Below are 24,190 nucleotides of genomic sequence, written 5' to 3' on the forward strand. Positions count from 1 at the left end.
CACACCAACTGAAATATTTCAGGTCTTTTATTGTTTTAATACTGATGATTTTGGCATACAGCTCATGAAAACCCAAAATTCCTATCTCAAAAAATTTGCATATTTCATCCGACCAATAAAAGAAGTGTTTTTAATACAAAAAAGTCAACCTTCAAATAATTATGTTCAGTTATGCACTCAATACTTGGTCGGGAATCCTTTTGCAGAAATGACTGCTTCAATGCGGCGTGGCATGGAGGCAATCAGCCTGTGGCACTGCTGAGGTGTTATGGAGGCCCAGGATGCTTCGATAGCGGCCTTAAGCTCATCCAGAGTGTTGGGTCTTGCGTCTCTCAACTTTCTCTTCACAATATCCCACAGATTCTCTATGGGGTTCAGGTCAGGAGAGTTGGCAGGCCAATTGAGCACAGTAATACCATGGTCAGTAAACCATTTACCAGTGGTTTTGGCACTGTGAGCAGGTGCCAGGTCGGTGCTGAAAAATGAAATCTTCATCTCCATAAAGCTTTTCAGCAGATGGAAGCATGAAGTGCTCCAAAATCTCCTGATAGCTAGCTGCATTGACCCTGCCCTTGATAAAACACAGTGGACCAACACCAGCAGCTGACATGGCACCCCAGACCATCACTGACTGTGGGTACTTGACACTGGACTTCAGGCATTTTGGCATTTCCTTCTCCCCAGTCTTCCTCCAGACTCTGGCACCTTGATTTCGAATGAAATGCAAAATTTGCTTTCATCCGAAAAAAGTACTTAGGACCACTGAGCAACAGTCCAGTGCTGCTTCTCTGTAGCCCAGGTCAGGCGCTTCTGCCGCTGTTTCTGGTGCCTGTGCACAGTGGCTCTGGATGTTTCTACTCCAGACTCAGTCCACTGCTTCCACAGGTCCCCCAAGGTCTGGAATCGGTCCTTCTCCACAATCTTCCTCAGGGTCCGGTCACCTCTTCTCGTTGTGCAGCGTTTTTTGCCACACTTTTTCCTTCCCACAGACTTCCCACTGAGGTGCCTTGATACAGCACTCTGGGAACAGCCTATTTGTTCAGAAATTTCTTTCTGTGTCTTACCCTCTTGCTTGAGGGTGTCAATGATGGCCTTCTGGACAGCAGTCAGGTCGGCAGTCTTACCCATGATTGCGGTTTTGAGTAATGAAACAGGCTGGGAGTTTTTAAAAGCCTCAGGAATCTTTTGCAGGTGTTTAGAGTTAATTAGTTGATTCAGATGACTAGGTTAATAGCTCGTTTAGAGACCTTTTTCATGATATGCTAATTTTTTGAGATAGGAATTTTGGGTTTTCATGAGCTGTATGCCAAAATCATCAGTATTAAAACAATAAAAGACCTGAAATATTTCAGTTGGTGTGCAATGAATCTAAAATATATGAAAGTTTAATTTGTATCATTACATTATGGAAAATAATGAACTTTATCACAATATGCTAATTTTTTGAGAAGGACCTGTATTAGTGTTTTAGTGTTTTAGTATTTTATTTAGACTCACCTCATTTTGCAATTCATCGTCACTCTTGGTGGAAGCCAGCATCTCAAAAAGAGAAGTGGCGAGCTCTTCAGCACTGGATGACACCATGTTCCCCTCATTCAGGTACTTTTCCACCTCCCGTCTCAGAATGGAGCTGTCTGAGTTGCTCTGCATCAGATCCCCGACCGCATACGCATCATCTTGCTTGACCCCAGTCTTCCGATCACCAATATGATTATTTAGGAAGCTGTGGAAGTCCGTGTCTATATCCATGTCTGACCCATCAGCCCAGGGCATAGCATCCTGAGCCTCCAGCACATACGTGTCAAATGAGAAAGCAATGTTCCGTCCAAAGATAGCGCCGCGGTCCACACACTTGTGGGAGCACTGCGTTTGGATGAAAGCGTCCACCTGAGATTCTCCAATCTGGGCCCTTAAACGAGCCACAGCAGCACAAGATGTCTCCGCAGCAGAAGCAGGAAAAGGTCCAAACATCTGTTTAATTGCTCTGGTCTCCTCGTGGCCAATCTGCTCTTTGTTGTGGAATGTTTTAAACAAGAAGACTCCAGCACTTTCAATGGCATCCTGCCCAAAATCCATCCCAACTGCAAAAAGGTAAAAGAATATGTATTTGTATTAACACAGAATATGCCAAGATTATCAAAATGATTCGACCAACTATACATTACACTGAATGGGAGCTGAAACAGTATAGAAACTTTTCTATAAAATCCATATCTTCACTGTTAAGTATTCTGAAATTTCATCAAAGATTTTAAGCAAAACTGAAAGAACGGTTTCCCAGAGACAGGCCACTTGTATTAAAATGAATGTGAGAAATTTAAACTGAAATTCAATAACCTTTTAGACACAGACATCGCTGTGTCAGCCAACTCGAGAACGCACATGCGCATTGGCAGAACCAGCCTGAAAAATAGCTTTTTTAGCTTGATCTGAGCTAAAGCAGCACAATTTATGATACCATTGTTGTCAGATTTTACTGCTGATTTAAAATATGTACTTTGATCGTAATCTTGACCAACAGTGAGATTTCGGTCTTTCCCAATTCAAGTAGATAGGAGCTGTATTTTTATGCCGCTTGTATCCATAGAAAATAGCTGCCTGGGAGTGTCCCAAGATGACCGCAGAGTGGACTGGATTGCCATGGAAAGGACTTTGACTTAGTTTAATGTGCAAACGCTTGATGATTATGATCATCAGGGTGATCAATGATTTGATTTGAGTGGGAATAACACATTTAATTTCAGTCTGTTCATTATACAAAGTGTTAGTACACTTCAGAAGACTTGAAACATGATGTACGAGTCGCATGGACTATACATTTTTAGGTGTTTTTTTTAAGCTACAAAGTAACAATCAACTTTTTAAAATATTGAATACATCAGTCAAACATTCACACTGTAGGTTGGAAAACGTAGGTGAACCCCTACGCTAATGACATCAACAAAAGCCAATTAGAGTCAGGAGTTGACAAACCTGGCATCCAATTAATGATACAAGATTGGAGGTGTGGGTTAGAGCTAATTTGGCATAAAAAGGTCACTACATATTAACATGAACACATCGTCCCAACGATGAAGTACGGTGGAGGGAGCATCAGGATTTGGGGCTACTTTTCTGCTTCGGGGCCTGGACCGCTTGCCATGATTGAAAGAAATATGAATTCCCAAGTTTATCAAGATATCCTACAGCGGTGGTTCCCAACTCTGTTCCTGGAGGCCACCCAACACTAAACATCAAAGTAAATCCACAACAGAATGGCTGAAGCAGTTCTGTAAGAAGAATGGTAAAAATTCCTTCTGAACGTTTTGCAGGTCTAATCCACAGCTACCAGAAACACTTGGTTGGGGTTATTGCTACCAAAGGAGTGTGTACCAGTTATTAAATCCAAGGGTTCACTTACTTTTTCCAAACAACAGTGAATTTTTAATGTATGTGTTCAATAAAGACATGAAAATGTATAATTGTTTGTATGTTGTTAGCTTAAGCACATTGAGTTGACTTTGATGAAGATGAGATCAAATTTAATAACCAATTAATGCAGAAAACCAGCTAATTCTGAAGGGTTCATATACTTTTACTTGTCACTGCATATGCCACATTTCTCAGGCTTAAGTGTGTTAAACATTTGAGGATGAGCACTGATCAACCCGTTACCGGTCTGACAGGGTCATAAAGGCATACTTCACCAAGTTGAAACGTTCTGTATCTTGCCGAAAGTTCAGAAAGAACCTATATATTTTTATTCACAGTAAACCATAGATATCCCTTTCTAATAACATTTATTAACATATACAAACATTATTACATTATATAATGCTTAAAAGATCATTAAAACTGCAGTGCTGCCAATATCCACCATTAAAAGCTGCAGTTCAAAAAACCTGGAAGTGTTGTTAATGTTTAATTCCTTTCGCCCCACACATTTTGGCTTTGCATTTTGTGGACTGTGAATCAAAAATAAGCATGACTCTAATGAGAAGGAAGGATATAACTATGTTGCCTTACCTCCCCTGGCAAGACCTTGATGCGTGTCAGCCCCAGGTTCAAACATATCATCTTCCTGTTACTAACCGAAGAGTGAGAAAGTCCAAGGCAAGGATGAATAGGCTTAAGGCGCTGTCATACAAAACTTTGCACTGCGAAATTCTAAGATGAGTGGGTGGATGCTGAGTGTGTGTGAAATCAGCAAAAAAATTCCCACTGAGAAGAATTCATTTCATCCATGGAATTCCAGCATGCAAAGGTAATGTGACCATACCTTTAGCTGATTAGCAGAGACTCATTATGACACGTGAGTCATACCAGGAGGAAGTTAGGAGACTCAATGCATTACTGGACAATTCAGTTTCTAAAACGGTGTGAAGCAGTGGACTGCAAAGAACCACATGATCAATAAGATAATGAATGGTGATGGATGGCACGAATACCTCTGGGAACTATTGCCCAACTTTTACTGCAATGAAGATGAGTTGAAGAGCATGAAGGACTTTGTCTTGTGATGTGTGGAGAACCTCCCAGAAGAAAGCTTTTTTCAAGACAAAGCAGGGAGAGAACATGAAGGTGAAGAAGTCCATAAAAGTCCCTCTGAGTAAAATAGATGGACAACAAGTTGATGTTGATAATGAAAGACCAGGTTTCCATTGTCAGCTATGAGTTCCTATCTCATTCACAGTTAAATTAAAGACATATCGGAGAAAAGCCCATTCATGGCAGTTTAACCACAGCAGAGTTATGAATGATTTGCATCAAACTGAACTGGAAGCGTCACGACAGCTGAATGCCATTAAGGTGAGGCGTGGCTATATCATCATGAATCATTACATTCTAAATGAGTTGCTGACATGTGGAAAATGATCCTGACCCTATGGTGCTTCAGTCACTCTACTACCGGTGCTGGATAATTTGATTAGTTCTTCATGGCATTAGGCAGAAAATGAACAAAAGCAAAGTTGCTGAAAAAGAAAATCTATTTTGACAAATGGCTGTGAAACAGTTAAGCTTATGGTAAATCTTATGGACATATGGTCACATTGCTGAATTCAATATTCATATGCTGGAGCTGCTTTCTGTAAATGTGTTATCATCTAATGTCATTTCATTTGACATAAATCACTGTTGTTTTTGTAATCATAAATGTGTTATTAATAGAGGTCGACCGATATTGTTTTTTTTTTTTTTCAGGCCGATGCCGATCTTTTGAAATTCGGGGTCGGCCGATGGCCGATTAATGCAGCCGATTTATTTTGGCCGATATGTGCTTGTTTTTAACCTCTTATTTGAACCTTTTATTTGAAAGATAAAATGTAACACAAATAATTAGTTAAGATAGACAAAATTTCTCAACAAATACATTTATTGAACACTTGACCAATCTGCACTTGTACACTTAAATTAAAATGTATAATGTAAAAACATATATTCATAAATAATGTATAACAAATATATTAAATAAACAAAGCAGGTGTTACGAACTGCTCTGAGACACGAAGGTTGAGATCCAAATGCAGCTTTAATCAAGGGGCAATCCAGACACGTAATCCAATATTCAGAGCATCCAAGAGAAGCACAGGCATAACTAGGGATGGGTATCGTTAAGGTTTTAATGGTATTACTATTCTTACCGATACTGCTTATTGATCCGGTACTTTAACGGTATTCTTAACGGTTCTTTTTGTTATATATATATTACACAAAGATAAACGTTATATAGGCACAGTGATTTAATTTCAGGAAGATCTACTAACATTACTGTTCAGGTGTGGTCTAAAAAGAAATCTAATAAAGTAATCAATTGTAAAATAACACTGCATAGTTTATCATAGATAGATTAATGCTCATTAATGCAGAAGTTATTCATTCAAGAGCTGTAAGTGATTTTCTCTTTGCCTTTTGTTGTTTGATTCGCAGTAATGGCTCAATCGTCAGCATGTTTATTAGACAGCTTCCCCTTTAAGACCGAGTGCAGTTCTAATAGGCTCCTGATGCAGCATATTTTCTCCCCAACTATTTCCATAACTACATCCATTTAAGACATAAACTGTGTTTAAGTGAATCTCCAAGCCGGTCGTTTTGACATATTTTTGTGTATTTGATCGTTTAGACGCGCAAATGAAACCCAAAGTAGCCTATACTTTGCTTGTCTCTTTGCGGTGTGTTTCGGAGCGCGCGCCGCCTTGGGAACGGTATCTCTTGTGCTCTTTTTATTATTAAACGCGTCCCTCACTTTAGCAACAGTAGCATTTTACAACAATCACCGATCGTGCTGATTCTGATGTTAAGTTTGAGTTTTAGGGAGAAATGTCAGTGCACAGTGAAGGGAAGGAAGTTGTGCTAGACAGAATGCGGCTTATGTATAAATATTCTTTTTATAATCTTTGGAAGGCGAAATCTAAAATAAAATCAGACTAATAATCACAGATCTAAACCAGGCTACGTTTGAATGTTTCGTTCTGTCACTCATTTAGCAGGGCTCGTGTTGTGCTCGCTGTGGCACCGCATGAGATATCGATATCTCTCTCTCTCTCGCTAAATTGCATCACAGACAAATGGTTTAATATTATTATACATAGAAATGGCTGGCGAGATAAAATAACTTTCTCTTTATAGCAATAATAAATGTATTTTCTTAATTTCTCCAGTACCGACAGCAGAACCGATAAAGTCAGAGCTTACCAAAGCCACTCCTTCAATAGCCTATAGCACGTTGGTATATTTTTTATTACTTATTTCTCTGCATTGAGTGACAACCCTCTCAAATATAAGACACACAAACAGAACAAATAAAAGTCTCAGATTCACTGTCTGTAATTGCAAAATTCTTGCTTATTGTGACATGATAGCAACCCTTCTGTGATAATCGGCTTGATATACTTGGATATTGGCCGATGCCGATTATGTAAAAAAATGCAAATAAATCGGCCGATTAATCGGTCGACCTCTAGTTATTAATACACTATACTATTTGATTTCTCAAATATAACTGTAAAACGTAATTTCACGTAATAAACTGGCGGTAGATCCAGCCAAAAATAAGAGCTAAATAATAATAAAAAGTTTCAAATGTAGCATTATTTGTAGTCCTGGATCCAATATGAGCTGATGCCTAATATGAAGATGAGAAGATGGGAAATGTGCTTTATGGAAGGGAATAGATTGGTTAATGCAATTGATCACTGAGATAATAGTTGTAAGTTAACATCTCCTTAGCTAGAAAACAAAACTAATATTCAACCTCATCTAACATATTGAGATTGCCTTTCAAGTGACAGATACTGATCTGAAGCGATCTTTGTGTATAAAAAAAAAAAGTGTTGTGTATGTCCGTGGGCCCAGAAAGGGTTAGAAATCATTGATAAAGACTTCAACAACCATAAATCAATGTTCAGGATGTGAGCACAATAATGACTCTCAATTAGCATTTGTGTTTTGGAATGACCAAGTCTAGACAATAGCAAATGGCCTAAAGAAAGTGTTGGTTTTTTCTTCAAAGGATTAGTTTAATTTAGAAAAGTAGGCCAAAATACTGTTAATTACTTCTTTATAAAAATTGGATTAACGTTTAACAGGTTATCGTAGCACGATACATCACGGTTCAAAAATGTGACGATGCACACCGTAGAGATTATTCTAGCATCTGTTCTATCCAATACGAGCAAAGTCCTACACCTTTGTAATGCGTCCATACAAATGGAAATCTGTTCAATGCACACAAGGAGCTGTAAAATACAATTGCACACTAGCAGACACAGGTGTTGTATGATGAGTTTGGCTGAAACTGTGAAAACTGCGACTGAAACCAGCAGCAGGAGATAGCGAGGGATCGAATGTCTGTTTGAAGCCCGAGAGTGATCTGCTCGACACTGCATGAGAGAAAATGAAAGTTCACAGATAAGTTCTGTTGTCACAGTCGTTAGCTATTAAATACCATGAGTGTTAAGCAAACACACACCTGAAATGATTTCAAAAACAAGAGAGATAAATCCAAAACTGCTCCTGTGAGACACTATAAAGATTTGTTCACCCTCTTTGCAATTTGTGGTGAAATAACACAGAACAAGCTTTTACCGCTATTGCAGGATAAACCTTCATTTTCTCCTATTATGACTGTTATCATGACAAGCATATATCTCTGTTGAGCTATTCAAACGGCTTACGCTGTGATGAGCAACTCTCAAGTGAGATTGACAGTGCGCACATGTTTGATTGACAGATGGCGCGAGTGCGCACATACAATTTCGATGAACACACGGAGGCTGGCCACCGCTCTTATGTAACATCAACTATGCTCAGATATTCTGTGTTCTTCATTACATACTTTACATCGTTTTGCGGTTTGTTTCCCTCTCTTACCCTACTGTGGTACTATCGTAAATACTCTTGATACTCTTGAAAATGCACACCTAACAATTCATACACATTTGATATTGGTAAATACATTTCTGATGATGACAACAAAGATGGCTCAGTTTCCGCATGCAGACCCATGGGCCACCTGTTGAGTAACGCTGCACTACGGTATTCATTGAAGTGACTTGGAGTATCATGTAAACACCATGTGTGGGGTAATCATTCTGTATTGAGGTATATATATCAGAGTACCATGGTATTACCATCTGACACCATCACTGTGTACCCATGGTACCACCACAGTACTTTTTTGTAAGAAACAGCATATGGGCATTTGCTGAAGTTAATTTTTAGTAAATTATATTAATTACCAATCTGTTTGGCTGCTTGGAGGATACTCTTCAACTCCTGAGTGACCGTCAGCTGATCTTTCTTTTCCAGATGTTGAGTGAAAAACTGAACAATCTTCTGCCATGTCAGACCTTCTTGGGCAAATTTTTCCTGCCTTTTCAGTCGCTTGGTCTGCAAAAAGATCAATGCATCATTTAGTCAATAATACAAAAAGAAGTCTTCAAAAAACATAAAATTGATTAAATATAAAACCCCAAAATTAAATGTACAATTAATAATTTGCCTACTGAAATAGTCTATTTTTATGACTTATGATTTTTTGCATTGTGACATTTTCATGACATTAAGCATATTCTCATTATATTCTCATTCATTTTGTCCTGCATTACAAAACATTACTTTAATATAATAATTTTGATTACAATCAGCAAATGCCAACTAATACAGCAAACATGGTGTACAAACAGGTCACAATTCAAATGACACACACACAAGTCTGGCCATTCTCTGTTGATCTCTTTCATCAACAAGGCATTTCCATCTGCAGAACTGCTGCTCCCTGGATGTTTTTTGTTTTTGGCACCATTCTGAGTAAATTCTAGAGACTGTTGTGTGTGAAAATCACAGGAGATCAGCAGTTACAGAAATACTCAAACCCGTCTGGCACCAACAATCATCCATGCGATTATCAAATCAGCCAATCGTGTGGCAGCAGTGCAGTGCATAAAATCAAGCAGATATGGGTCAGGAGCTTCAGTTCATGTTCACATAAAAAAAAATGGGGCAAAAAATGTATTCTCAGTGATTTGGAGCGTGGGGGGTACATAAGTGTATCTATTCCAGTATGCTCCAATCTACTTTGAGATTATGTAAATGTGGTTTGATCCCTTGTCCAAAAGGTCGGATATGTCTTGGTTTTTGTTCGTCTGGGCTTGAAGAAGGGGTTGAGAAAACAGGATGGTAAACTGGGTTTTCTTTGTTGGTCTTCAGCATTGTAGTATATTATAGGGCTTGTCTGAGGCATCTGTTCTCCAGAGGAAGTTCATTTGCTTTTACATACAAACTTTGAGTTGGTGATGTTCTAAAGGCCTCTAATGCCAGACATATGCCTTGATGATGTACTGTGTCCAAGAGTCGGATATATGATTTCCTGGCTGATCCATACGCTATATTTCCATAATCCAGGCGTGAGCGAATTCGTGTTATAAGAACTGAACTTTCTGCACCCCATTTTGTTTTAGCTAGAACCTTTAAAATGTTAATGGCTTTACGACATTTATCTTTTACAATTTTTATGTGAGGCATAAAACTCAGTTTACTGTCAAGAGTTATTCCAAGGAATTTGGTTGCCTTTACAACTCTGATGTGGTCAAGATGGTGAGGGTGTTGCTGGCAAAAATGCATACAAACAGTTTTAGTCTTTGAAAACTTAAAACCATTTGATACTGACTAGGACTGCATTCTGTTAATTGTCAGCTGGATTTTCTGTTCAATGTTATTCATGGATTTGCCTCTGTAGCAAATACCAATGTCATCCACATAAAGACTGCAATGGATATACGACCCGATGGCTTTTGCGATGACGTTGATTTTGATACTAAAAAGGATAACTGCTAAAATGCTTCCTTGTGGTAATCCTAGCTCTTGTTTATGTGGGTCAGATAGATACCTTCTCTGACTTTAAAATGTCTATGGCTGTGGCTCAGGTGGTAGAGCGGGTTGCCGAAGTGTCCTTGGGCAAGACACTGAATCCCAAGTTGCTCCAAATGGCAGGTTAGCGCCTTGCATGGCAGCTCTGCCGTCATAGGTGTGTGTGTGAGTGTGTGTGTGAAATAGTCACAGTGTAAAGCGCTTTGAAAACCGCTAAGGTTAAAAAAGCGCTATATAAGTGCAGACCATTTACCATATAATTTCTTTAAAATACCGAACTTCCAAGTGTTGTCTCCAAGTGAAAAAAGACTGCCACTGCATGATGAAAGCATCTCGTACGTAGCCTTCAATGCTGATGAGGTAATCTACAGTGCTATTCCTTTTCTGAAGCAACACTGAACTTTACTAATGAGATGTTGCGATCCCAGGATCCATACTAGACGTTCATTAACCATCCTCTTGTTGGGCCTCATCTATTCAGATACAAGACAAAGGCAGGCCTAACACAGTCGTAAAGCCTGACTGAGGCCCACAAAAACAGTCATAAATCATGCTGATAAAAAGCGTGCCAAAATCAGACAAAGGGAGTACAAACAGACTACAAATCCCAAGAAGCCTTGCTCACTTTACAACTGTGTGAAATTCCAAAGGATCGAACTCTCAACTCCTATTGGATGAGGCACTCAACAGAACGCACCTCAACTATGATGTCATCAGGAGTAGAAATATCTCGGAAATCATTCGGTACCTTGCTTCCAGTGACTTTGCTCGCCGTGCATAGACGCAGTTAATCGCTGCTCTCAGGTGTTGCCTCATTGCACAAGGAAGTAAGCGTGCAATTTGGAACTGGGGCCATACAATCTCGATCTTGCTGGACGAGTTGAGATTACATTGTGTTCCACAAACACTGTAACGGATCCGAAGAAGACTGCCGAGCAATCTTCATCCATTTGCCTGCAGAAGTGAAGAAAGAAGAATCCCCTTCCCTCTTCAATCAAGTTGACGTCACTGATTTCCTCCACCAGCTGTCGAGAATCAGTAGATAACTTTGTGATAAAGCTCAGCTTTGTCCCCAGGTTATCATGCAAGCAGAGACACGCTGTAAACGGACAGACGCAATTAACTGGCTTCTCTCCGCCCACATTCGCAGCCATAATCTCTGGCCGAATCTCACGTGACGTGCTCTCCACGAGTCACATCCGCCATTTTGTGTGCATCGCACATGCGCACACATGCACGCACGCGGTTCCAGGGTGGTGCCCCGTCGACATTAATCCTAATTAATATTCTATTGATTTTGATGATTGTTGATTTAAAGGATTAAAAAAAAAAGCTAACATTGATTCTAATCAATGTTCTATTGATTTTAATAATTATCTATGATAATTATTATTTATTGCTAATAACCAAACCCGCTCCTAAACTGTGAGCCCTACACTCTCCATGGTTTTGCATAAGCAACTTGTCAGGGCAACTATTGGGCAGTAGTTGTTGGGGTCATTATGATCTTTTCCTGCTTTTGGGATGGGAATGATTGTCGCTTCTTTTCATTCATTCTTTTCATTATTTTTTGGAATATTACCATATATCCAAATAGAGTTTTGAGGCAAATTTTTTAAAAACACATAGTGAATATCATCTGATCCAACCTCCGTATCAAGTGCTCTGTTAATAAGCTTGTATCAATTCTTCCATTGTGAACAGTTGATTATAGGGTTCCTTATTATTAGATAAAAAATGTATACCTTTATTTTTGTCCTGTGCTAGGAAAACTTGGGAGGCATTAAGGCAATTTTCAATGGAGGAGTTATTTTCAAAAGATTCTGCTAGGGTATTTGCAAGCTCTTGTTTTGAAGTTAGAATATAGTCTTGATATTTGAAGTGCTGAATTTGAGCTCCATCATTCCAGACCTTTTTTATTGAGGTACTTGATGTCAGACCAGATACAAATTGTCCCAAATTTTTCCTTTTAGCTTACTTTATTATTCTTCAAGCTTGTGCCCTACTTATTTTAACCTTAAAAAGATTTTCATTTGTTGGCCTTCTGAAGAATAATCTTTCAGCTTTCTTCTGTTCTTTTATAGCCGTCTTGCGTTTATCATCAAACCATGGCATCCGTTTGCATTTTGAGTTTGATGTTTTTGGAAAGGTATCATTTGCTATGGAGATGAGTGTGCTGGTGAAGTGTTTAATAACATCTGGATCATCTCCAGAGGCTTCATTAAACCTTTCATAACAAAGTGTTTAAAAAATATTATATGAGTTAACTTTTTTAAACTGCCATCTTGGTATTCTTAGAGCTTCTTCTCTTCGTTTTAGGGTTAATGTTAAATGGAAAGTTGTCACTACCACATAGGTCATGCCAGACTTTCCATGAAATGTCTAAAAATAATTAGGCTCACAAATTGTTTGGTCAATTGCCGAGTACGTTCCGTGCCATGGGTGTAGGTAAGTGCTCGATCCATCATTTAGAATACATAAGGAGTGATTGTCTAGGAATTTTTCTATCCTCTTTCCCTTGGTGTCACAATGGGTATTTCCCCATAGAGTTTTGTGACTATTAAAGTCTCCCATGAGTATATATGGAGAAGGAATTTGGGCTACTAGGCCATCCAGGTGCTTGTGTTACAGTAAGATTAGTTGGAATGTATATGAAACATGCTGTAATGGTTTTCTGCAGGGTCAAACGCACTGCTGTTATCTGTAAATTACTGCTCATATTGATGTGACTATGAATCACATCGTTTCTGATTGAAATGGCTGTTCCACCAAAAATCTATCTATTAGTAGGACCAGAAATATTTAAAATTGTAAACTTTTTAAAAGAGAAGGTCAAATCTGGTGGTAGTTTTGTCTCCTGAAGACAAAAACCAAGGGGGTGAGATTTGTAACCAAGCGTTGCAACTCTGCAAAATTTGCCGAATACACAATAGTTCCATTAAATAAAAATATTTTCCATTCTCACATAGGAAAAATACGAATATTTCCCCATATTTGTCCTTTTGGGGATGAAATTCTACTCCGACTATCCCTTTCTTTCATTTCGACATCTTTGGTGCGTTTTGTTTTTGCTACTTTGTCTTTTGCTTGCGAACAACTCAATTTTCTTTTATTTCAATTTGTAGTTTGATATTCTGTCGAGTTCTGATTAGACAGAGTATTGATTGAGGTAGAATCACTTTGAGTTCCTGTATTCTTGGTCCTTGGGAGAGATTTATTGCTGTTAATACTTTGGGGTTTATCTTTGTGCATCCAGGTGAATTCTATTTGGCATTCTGTGGTCTTGACAGATTTCTTGACAACAGAGGCATATGTTTTACTCTGTGTAAAAGGAGGGACAGCATCTACCATTTTCCTTGCCTCGGTGTAACTGTTCTTTGTGCATCTTTTTCTCTGTATGTCCTTCTCCTTGATGCATGTAGGACATTATTTTGATGCAGCCGAATGGACTCCTGTACTATTACAGCATTTGGGTGGTTTTTGGGAGCTCTCCAAGTTTACGTCTTCTTCGACACACTTGCAACAGATGCTTTTATTTTTGCAACTATTTGACCCATGTCCATATTTTAGACAATTAAAACATTGCACTGGGTAGGGCACAAATAAATCCACAGTGACATTCAGATATCTGATTTGGATTATTTCTGGGGGAAGAGGCTTTTTAAAAGTGAGGATGTAACAGTTTTGAAAACTCAATCCTCTCTTTTAATTATTATCCTTTTCACATTTACAATTCCTTGGGGTTTGAGCTGACGGGTAATTTCATCTTCATATACATCATCCAATTCTTTAGTGCGGATCACTCCTTTGCTGTAGTTTAATGTTGGATGAGGTGGTGTCTATATTTGAACTCCAGCGAGTAGTGTTGCTCGTAGTAAATTCTCTGCATTTGCATTTTTACTAGAATTTGTCCAGGTAACTTTTTCACTTCTTTCACTGTTCCTGCTATTCCTGTGACACCCATATGTATAGCAAATGGAGAAAGTTTAGTGATTGGCAAATCTGGTGATACTGCTTCAATGATTATGAACCTTGTCCACTCTTCACTATTTGGCATAAGTAAACATTTACTCATGCATAATGCAGTCTGTATCAAAGTCTAGAAACATCTTTTTTGGAAATGTGTTTAATCCCTGATAAAGGTTTTCTGTTTCATCATCCTTGTTCCCCACCCACCTTGGAACCCAAAAAACAGGGATACACAGTGCCGCAGAATTCCAGCAGATTGCATCAGGGCTATAAGAATGATATACTCGAGCAGGTAGAGCAAACTGTAAACTGCTCTATCCACTCGATTGACCCTTAGCCAACGCTTACTGGGGATCCTGGAAAGTTAGCAGTTGTTGAGCTATCACAGAACTATCGGAGCATGTCTTGACCAGCCGATTGATTGGAGTGCGCCATTCCAACCTCCTGTCTAGGTGAAGTATGAGCCAAAGTACAGTGTTGAAACAGTGGCAGCTGCAGCAAACCATATTTCTCAGGCACCAGGACCTTTTCCTCCACCGACACGGGTCGCAACTTATGGCAAATAAGTCACCCCTTTTATTGCTCCTTTGAAACAGCATTGGGATACTGAGGATCTATTTTGCTCTGGAGATGAAGGATGGTTTTAGCACATCTAGATGGATAAGGTGTGTGCAAAAGGTATAATCAAGAAAATTGTAACCCTCGTAAGGGGGGCTTAAGGGTTATTTTCTCTTGCCCAAGGAGAAGACCCTTGCAATATGGAGGAAAGGAGCATGACACTGTTCCTTTCACGAGCTACCACCAAGAAGAAGGGTACCCCGGAGGCACACAGGGACCTACACAATATTAGGCAGGTGGTTTTAATGTTGTAGCTGATCGGTGTGTGTGTATATATATATATTATACGCACACACACACAGTGGCAAGAAAAAGTATGCAAACCTTTGGAATCAGCTGGAATCAGCATTAATGTAGTAACAAAATTTGATCTCATCTTCAGTCACAAGTAGACAAAACACAATGTCCTTAAGCTTACAAAACACAATTACAATATTTCATGTTTTTAAATGAACACATCCCATTAAACATTCATAGTGCTTGGAAATAGTTAGTGAACACCTAGGCTAATCACGTCAACAAAAGTTTATTAGAGTCAGGAGTTGTGTAGGTTAGACTTTGACTTACAGATAGCACTCAAACATTTTGAGTTTTCTATTCACAAGAAGCCTCTGCTGACATGGACCATGTATAACAAAAAAAGAAGATATCAAAAGACCTACGGTCAAGAATTGTTGCTATGAATAAAGCTGGAAAGGGTTACGACATTAACTTGAAGAGCTTAGATATTCATCCGTCCACAGTTAGACAAATTGTGTAATAAATGGAGACTTCAGTACTGTGGCTACTCTCCCTAGAAGTGGCCGTCCAACCAAGATGACTCAAAGGGCACACTGCAGAATGTTCAATTCGGAAAAAAGAACCCTAGAGTGACAGCTAAAGACTGAAGGAATCATTGGAACTGGTTAACATCTGTTCATGAGTCTACTATAGGAAAACATTAAACAGCCATGGTGTCCATGGTAGGACTCCACGAAGGAAGCAAAATAAAATGCGCGGATTGACGGACAACTGAGATTTGTCCACCGCCACCCGGATTGAGGCAAGTTACTACGCCACCACGAGGACTTAGGGCGGATTGGGAATTGGGCATGCCAAATTGGGGAGACAAGATCCACAAAATTAAAAATCATCGCTTTGAACCTTACATATGCCAAAGACCTTGACACTCCACAATGATACTGGAAAAATGTTTTGTGGACTGATGAAACTAAGGTTGAATTGTTTGAGAAGAACACACAGCACAATATATGGTGTTAAAAGGGCACAGCACACCGACATGAAAACATCATCCCAACGATGAATTACAGTGGAGGTAGCATCACGATTTGGGGTTGCTTTGCTGTGTCTGGACTGCTTGCAATAAGAGGGAAAAATTAATTCCCAAGTGTTACTCACACAAACACAAAACACCATCAGGGTAACACGTGACAGTAAAATAATACAATAACAATTAATTAAACTAGATCAAATATAACAAAACACCCCAATGTACATAACTGATATTAAAACTAAGAAGAAACATAACTATTCCCATAAATATTCAATATGATGGGATATGCAGGGAACGCCCAGTTATTGTTTTTCACCGTAATTTAACAATTGTTTACCAAAAAAGTATGTATTATCATGTTAAACATAATATATATTTTTACAGTTAATTCTATGGTAATCATACATTTTACATCTAAAAACACATTTTTATATACGTTACTGTAAAATTACATGTATTTTCTTGTTAAATAAATAATAAAAACTTTTTTACTGTATACGTTAAGGTAACTACCAGTTAACCAATTAACCTATTTGAATACTGTAGAATTTTTAGATTCTTCAGCAGTTAAAATTGCAGACAGAATGAGGGGCTTCAAATATTGTTAAACCTTCATGAAACACTCACACTGCACACAGCTGGAAGGATACAGTAAGAAGGTTATTTGAATAAGCGCTTCAGTATGTGAAGTGTACTCAATAGGTCATGTCACCGGGGCAATAAGTAAATTAACACCCTGCCATTGTATCAGCACTTTAGTGCCCTCTAAAACTCATAGAGCGAGTGCTTGGATAAACCTGCACCCTTTGCTCTCTGTCTTAGAACAGCGGCTGTGCCGATAAGAAGATTTGAATTTTGAGACGGGGAAACGATTGAAGCTGAGCTGAGGTGTGGCCTTCTACTGCCTCAAAATCCCAATAAAAGCAAAGTCAAGAGAGACAGATTATACAGAAACGGAGCGCTCAAAGCACATAAAATACACTTTGAATCACAAGGTCAAACAAACAGGATTAAATGAAGTGCAAACGGAAGGACATCAGATTACACAGAGACAAACACTGTTTTGGCTATTAATTAGAATGATAAATATCTCTAGGCTGATATAATCAGTATAAAATGGCGCTAGATATTGAGATATGACCTTAAGCCCACTTTTAATCCATATCACAACATTAGATATAGAAGTAAACCTTTGGTTAGCTCACCGACTTTCCTAACTTTAGCATATTATCAAGTGTATATTATCATATATTTTTCAGTGCATAAAGCGTAAACCTAACCTAACTTATACATATAGGCCAGTCACCATCAGGTGCCAAAAAAATCAGTGTGGTCCCGAAACACATTCTCCCTCCTGATCCATCCTTGTGCCAAGTCTTATAGAAGCGCTAATGCTGCCATTGTCATTCAGAGCTGCGTTTATTTAACTACATTCATTTAATTGCTTACATGTTGATTTTGCGGACAGAAGTATAATGCATTTATCAATTATTCATGTTAAGTGTAACTACTAAAGTTCACACAATTGGCAACATTAGATTTCCACAATCTATCTGTAGACAGGATGGCACATCTGCTAATCCGTCAAAGATTACTCGTTCTTAAACGCACTCTTTCGCCAGCTGTAATGCAAATTGACCAAACACAGTAAAACAGTGCGTACACAAGGGGTAGTGCTCGTGTGACGGACCTGCCGGTAAGCACATGTTCATGTCACATTTATGTTTTATAAATACCATCATGAGTGTGAGAGGTGGCATATGCAACACTTTTGTGCATATGCTCCGTTTATACATCAGGCCCCTGATGCACTAATGAAAATGTCTACATTGCTTCGAAAATAATACCTTTATTAATACTGCAACAAGGATGTAAAAGTATCCTTTAGCTGTTTGCCTATAATCTTTTATAGTTACCTTATTATGATGGCACAGGACTGTACGTTTAGGAACGAGTGCTCACTAAATCTAAGGCTTCTCAATATGGAGGAAAAATGTGATATGCGAGTTGTTGTTGGAATATGCGATATTCAATATGATAAGCCTATGAATGACACTAGAATGTGGAACACTGAAACTACCACTGGCCAAATACTGTAAACTGAAGTTTACTGGAATAGAAAAGGACAATCTATCCCAGAGATCACAAACAGAGTTGTCTTTTGTTCCAAATTGCATACTGTGTCCAACATTTAGTTTATCCATTATACCATATAATTGATTTTTTCTTTTTAATGCATATGAATATAAAGTTCCAGTAATTTCACCATATTTTGGGATAACCCAAATATTGTATTTTTACACTTTAATGTATGTTCATATTAATTGTAGATTTGGTTAATTCAATGTTGGACTTTTATTTTGAAAATGATGTCCAAAAGCGCTCGCAGTACACATCCGCTTTCTGCTATGTTTAAACGAGCTTGTTGTCAGTCTGCGCTGAACTTGAACCAGGAATGAGTTCACTGGGCAATGCATTCATTTAACCCAATCCTTTGATAAACGCGCACAGACTTACGGCGGCCAATATACAAGCCATGTTTGAGTTTGTATACCATGTCTGGTCTCATTATTATCTACACACATACAAAACACAGAGTGAAAGCACAGGAAAGGGCCGGTTATGGCTACAGATGCACAAAATGTGACAAGCTCCATCATTTGAGTTAGTGCGACAATCTCACAGTCTATTCTCTGTTATCTGCATCACCTTGTGCATTACTGTATTAAAATCCTTCCATTACTGTAAGCCCTTGTGATATCCATATCTTGATATGTACATTTAAGATATTTCGATAAATTCGATACATCGTGCAGACCTACTAAAAACCGTATCACAGATCATTTGATGAAGTCATTTTAAGTTCATTTGATTTGAACGTGACCGAATGTGGCGAGTCGGCGTATTGAATGAATCAGTGCAAAGTTGAGGCAATAGGCTTGTTTGAGATGAGCAAGTTCTCCGCAGAACAGATCACTGTGACCACCGGCAAGTGCATGGTTAGAAATCTGTCTGACTTGGTGTGATGTCACGGCAACGCATGTCAAAAATACTCCAGTGAAAGTGAGGCGGCCGCATGTCTCTGGAGGGAGGTTGCGCAGTTGCTTTCTACCAGCTGTGCGAACTGCAACACGACAGAAAAGACTTGCTTGTTTTGTTCTCTTCAAAAATTTTAGATTGTCATATTTTTAAGTGTATAAATAAAAAGTGTGTGATTATTCCAAACACTCCTACAGTGCAATCTCTGAATGGGATTTGTGATTGTTATAATTTTCATTAAATACTTACATTTTTATTTTTAGATGTGTCATTATTTGGGGGCCTGGGTATTTCTGCGAGTATTGACGCTGACTACCACACCTGCAGTCGCAAGTTCAAATTCAGGGTGTGCTGAGTGACTCCAGTCAGGCTTCCTAAGTAACCAATTGGACCGGTTGCTAGGGAGGGTAGAGTCACATAACCTCCTTGTGCTCGCAATAATGTGGTTCTCGCTCTCAGTGGGGTACGTGAGTTGTGCGTAGATGCCGCAGAAAATAGCGTGAAGCCTTCACATGTGCTAGGACTCCGCGGTAGCGCGCTCAACAAGCCACGTGATAAGATGCGCAGATTGATGGTCTCAGACACGGAGGCAACTGATATTCGTCCTCCGCCACCTGGATTGAGGTCACTACGCCACCACGAGCACTTAGTGCGCAATGGGAATTGGGCATTCCAACAAAAAAAAGTGTCTTTATTCATGTAAAATGGATTAAAAAGACCGAAAATAAATAACAGGTAAATTTTTTTTATTTAAAAGCAACAGAATTAAATTACATCCACTTTATCAGCAACAAAGCACATGAGCGTGAATCACACAATATCTGCCTTTGATCTCGTAGGCAGCTCATCCACAACGAGACGTGAGAACTGTCCGACTATATAACTGCTATACACAGTAATTCAGCTCACATTTTGTGATATTTTATTTGTTTTATTAATATGCAATTTTTTGGCGGCACTACCTCTCTTGCCTCTTCAGAGAAAACACCACTGATGTGATGTATCCTTCATGTCCAAAGCACAAACTGTCACATACAGAAGTTTAATACTGAGGGTTAGGGGTTTGTTCAAATCACCAACTCAAGTGTGAGCAAAAGTTATCGTGATTCTTGCCTCAACAAATGTAAATTGTCTAAACGAGGAAACTCAAAAACTATGAGGATAATGTTTTCATTAGTGCCAATACAGGGCTGCCAGCACTTAAAACGTTTAAAATCAGAGCACTGAGAGCAGGTACAATTATACCTTCATAACGACAGCACATTTGATTGACAATGAAATTATTACAATTAAAATTATTTTTAGCAATAATTGTCAGATTTCATTGAGGTTTCAATTTTGCTTTTCGGTATATGTTTTCTAAGGCTTTATTAGCCTTTCAAGTAAAAGGCATTATTTATACCAGCTTATAGATTTAATTTTTGGCACAATCCATTCAGAACAGTGTATTATTTATGTTCTAATTTAAAGCTGAAATATGTCACTTTGTCAGTGTTAAAATATTTTCTCCTATTCCAGCTTAATATACAGAGATAACTATAAGTAAGCCATTCATAGGTTAATTTTTACAAAAACTGTAAACACTGTGTCTCTGTGGGGCTATAAAAAAATCCTGTTTTTGTTTTGAGGGACCCAATTAGACCTGCCCCAACAATGATAACCAATGGTAACCAATGGAGTTACTTGGGGGCGTGGCTATCTGACAGTTTGAACAACTGCAGGTGATGAAACGCTTCCACGTTGCCAAAAAAAAAACTAAGTTGACAGCACTCATTGCGACAATGCTTGAGACAATGTACTCTTGTTGTGCTATAAATTGCAGTTTGATGCAGAGTTTGGAATTGCATAGTATCACACTAATCCTACTATTTCTGCCATAGACAAATATGGCAGTAGTACGAGAATTATTGGTAGTATGCAATTCCGAACTCAGCCTGACATATTTCGGAGTGCAAAAACGTGTGAAATTCAGCTCGCATGGCTAGACGGTTTTGCATTCACACACTAATAAAGTATTTTTCAGCCCATCCATTACCATGCACACAAACTCAAAACTGCTGGAGAAATTTTTTTAATCATTTTGTGTTACCTTAAGGTCACAAACGTCTTGCGTGAAATCATCCTGTTTGCTGACAGTAGAGAAGGAACGAAGCGCCCCAGTGAGGCGAGGGGGAGACATGACCTTACACGCCGTCTGATCTGTTTCTACAGAAAACATGATAAATATTAATATAGACAGTTGCTTTATGTGTCTCTAGAGTTGCAAAACGTATGCAGTGATTCATATTTTAAAGTGCTCTTAACCGACAAAAAAACTAGACTTTTACAGGCCAAAATAAAAGTATTGACAATTAAGTCACACTTTAAAATGTCTGAATGTCTTTGCAATAATCACAAAATATCAAAGCAAGTGTCATTAGCAAACAAATCAAGCTAGATCTAACATTTGACCACCACAAGTGTCACAATGCTATTTTGAACAGTATATGAACCTAACAAACATGAAAAATTATGCTATATTTCCTTAAACTAATTTACATTTGTTTTCATATTTGATTATATAATTCAACAATTTGCATAAATGTCTGGTGCCCAAGTCCTTTTCTAGAAACTGCTCTACACCATATCAATCATGTCCCTATGAGTTATGATGTTCATATAATGAACTTTTAATAACCACAATAGCACATACACGTGTCAGGGTCTATAAACGGAATAATATAAAGCGTGTTAACGATAAATACTGACTTAGAAAACATTACAACTCATCTGAAGCATCACAACAGGGCTAACTTGTCTTATTAATGCTCAAACCCGTGTATTTCAACACCACGTCAAACACAAATCAACATAAGTTGGTATGAATATGAATATTATACCTGACCAGTGACAGATTCGAAAGTTAAAGAAAAACTGGACCCTTCAAAACAGCGTCAGCCGGCGAACATGCGGCAGCGTTTACAGCGCAGTGTAGTATGGTTATTGTAGTTTTCTAATATAATAACATGCTTGGCTGCAACGGCTGACAGCGGGTCTCTGGACTACAATATCCAGCAGCTACACATACGCGGAAATAACAAGGAAGTACAAATCAATACATAATAAAATGACGTTTTATTAGTAAATTATGGCTGCAACCGAAAACGTAAGCAACTGACTTTCTACATTATCAGTTAATGTCTTAACTGGCAGATGTTTTGAATGAAAGGAAACTGGTCTCAGAACAGTGTGAAAAGCACCTTATTTTCATTTTGACTCGGTATATAGCCCCCGAAGGCAGCATTTTCCTGTTGTCAGACGCAGCCTTATATGCATAGTTAATGAATGCTGGCTCACATTTACATAAATACAATTTTAATTACGTAATACACATTTCTATATACTGTAATGAATAATTAACGACATCTTTATTTAACTTTAACAAAGGGTAATAATATAATCAATGTTTATTTGTCAAGTAAATAAAAGTGAAGTGGATCCACTGTTTAATTATTCCCTTTTATTCATTTAAAAATGTTGAAAATTAATAAAAGGGATTAGTTAAACAGTGTGCAGATCTATTTTTATTTCAATGCTTTTTGCCTTGATCCAGCACCTGTTGCAGAAATGTTGAATGTGCATGCAAGTAGACTTTCAGATAAAACAAAAAAAAAAAGTCTAGATATGAGTTCTTGGATTTTTGATCGTCCGCTGTGCGATACACTTTTTTTTTCAGCGCTGAAAGACTCCAAAAAGGGGTGTGAGCTCCAAATCACCATTACAGATATGGGCAAATATCCACTAATTATAAAAATACAAAAACAGGCAATACAATTCTGGAAACATCTAAAACTCAGTGACCCCCACTCATACCATTATAAAGCCCTGCAATACCAAGAGTTGAGCATCAAAACCAATCCCCTCTCTCAGCTGGTCCGGAGCTTTAGTCCTGATGCTTCACCAACATCTACTAACCCTCATCACACTGAAGACCACCAGAACAATACTGTAGAACTAATTAGATACAGGCAAATTGCAGCACAAATAAAACATAGTTATATCATTATTGGGAAACTCAAACACAACAACAGAGTAAAATGCAACGCTATCTGGCCCTAAAAACAGAATTGTCCATGGCACACTATCTGTACACAGTGACAGACAAAAAAAAAAAAAAACTGAGAGCCGTCTTGACAAGGACTCAGTGGGCACAACATCACTATAGAAACGGGCAGACATGGGAAGAAAGGTTGTGTCCACACTGTGATCAAAACAAAATCAAGACAGAACTGCTTTTTCTAACAGAATGCACAAAATACACACAGACATCTGGGAACATTTTAACACAAAATTAAACATATTCCAAGCACACTTGACCACTTAACAAACAATAAAAAACTGCCATTCTTATCAGGTGAATACAAGGACTGCTGTGTGATAGCAGCACAATATGTGTCTGTCTGCCACAGAAGAATGAGAGACAGTGAGTGAACTGACCTGAGTCTGCATCTCCAACATACTTTGTCTTGTTGTAGTTTTTTAGTAATATTGTATTTTTCATTTATGTGTAACTTTAAACTTGTGTACATTTTCATTATTTAACATTATCAAGAATACATATATAGTTTTGTTTTTTAGTTTTTTCTTATATTAGACATTGTTTTGCACTGTTTTATTTGAATGCAGCTCAGCTGTGAATGCTTTGGCAATATGAATGTAATACTGTTTGTCATGCTAATGAAGCACCTTTTAAAAAAAATAAAACTGAAACTGATATAGGGAGCCCCTAACCTTACCCTTTCCCTAACCTTAACCCTTCTGGAGTAGCTACGCCCCCTTTGGTTTTACTCCGCCCTCTTTTGGAGATTCCACACCCTTTTGGAGGTCTCTGTCCTGCAGCTATACCTACTTTAAAAGAACTGCTGTCTATGGGCACTTCACCCAAACTGAGCTGCAAATGCCCCA

General features: G+C 38.4%; 1 protein-coding gene across 1 annotated transcript in view; it reads right to left on the reverse strand.

Moving 5' to 3' along the window:
- ascc3 (activating signal cointegrator 1 complex subunit 3) overlaps positions 1-22,206 on the reverse strand; it is a 275,425-nt gene extending 253,219 nt beyond the window's left edge. The window contains exons 1-4 of the mRNA XM_052144464.1: positions 22,126-22,206; positions 21,336-21,451; positions 8,718-8,868; positions 1,498-2,081 (exon numbers count right to left, since the gene is read on the reverse strand). Of these exons, the coding sequence (XP_052000424.1) occupies positions 1,498-2,081; positions 8,718-8,868; positions 21,336-21,425 (825 nt within the window). The 5' untranslated portion in view covers positions 21,426-21,451; positions 22,126-22,206. The remainder of the gene's footprint in view (positions 1-1,497; positions 2,082-8,717; positions 8,869-21,335; positions 21,452-22,125) is intronic.
- Positions 22,207-24,190: the final 1,984 nt, after the last annotated feature.

This window comes from Xyrauchen texanus, chromosome 15 (assembly GCF_025860055.1).
Source record: "Xyrauchen texanus isolate HMW12.3.18 chromosome 15, RBS_HiC_50CHRs, whole genome shotgun sequence".
NCBI classification, from domain to species: domain Eukaryota; kingdom Metazoa; phylum Chordata; class Actinopteri; order Cypriniformes; family Catostomidae; genus Xyrauchen; species Xyrauchen texanus.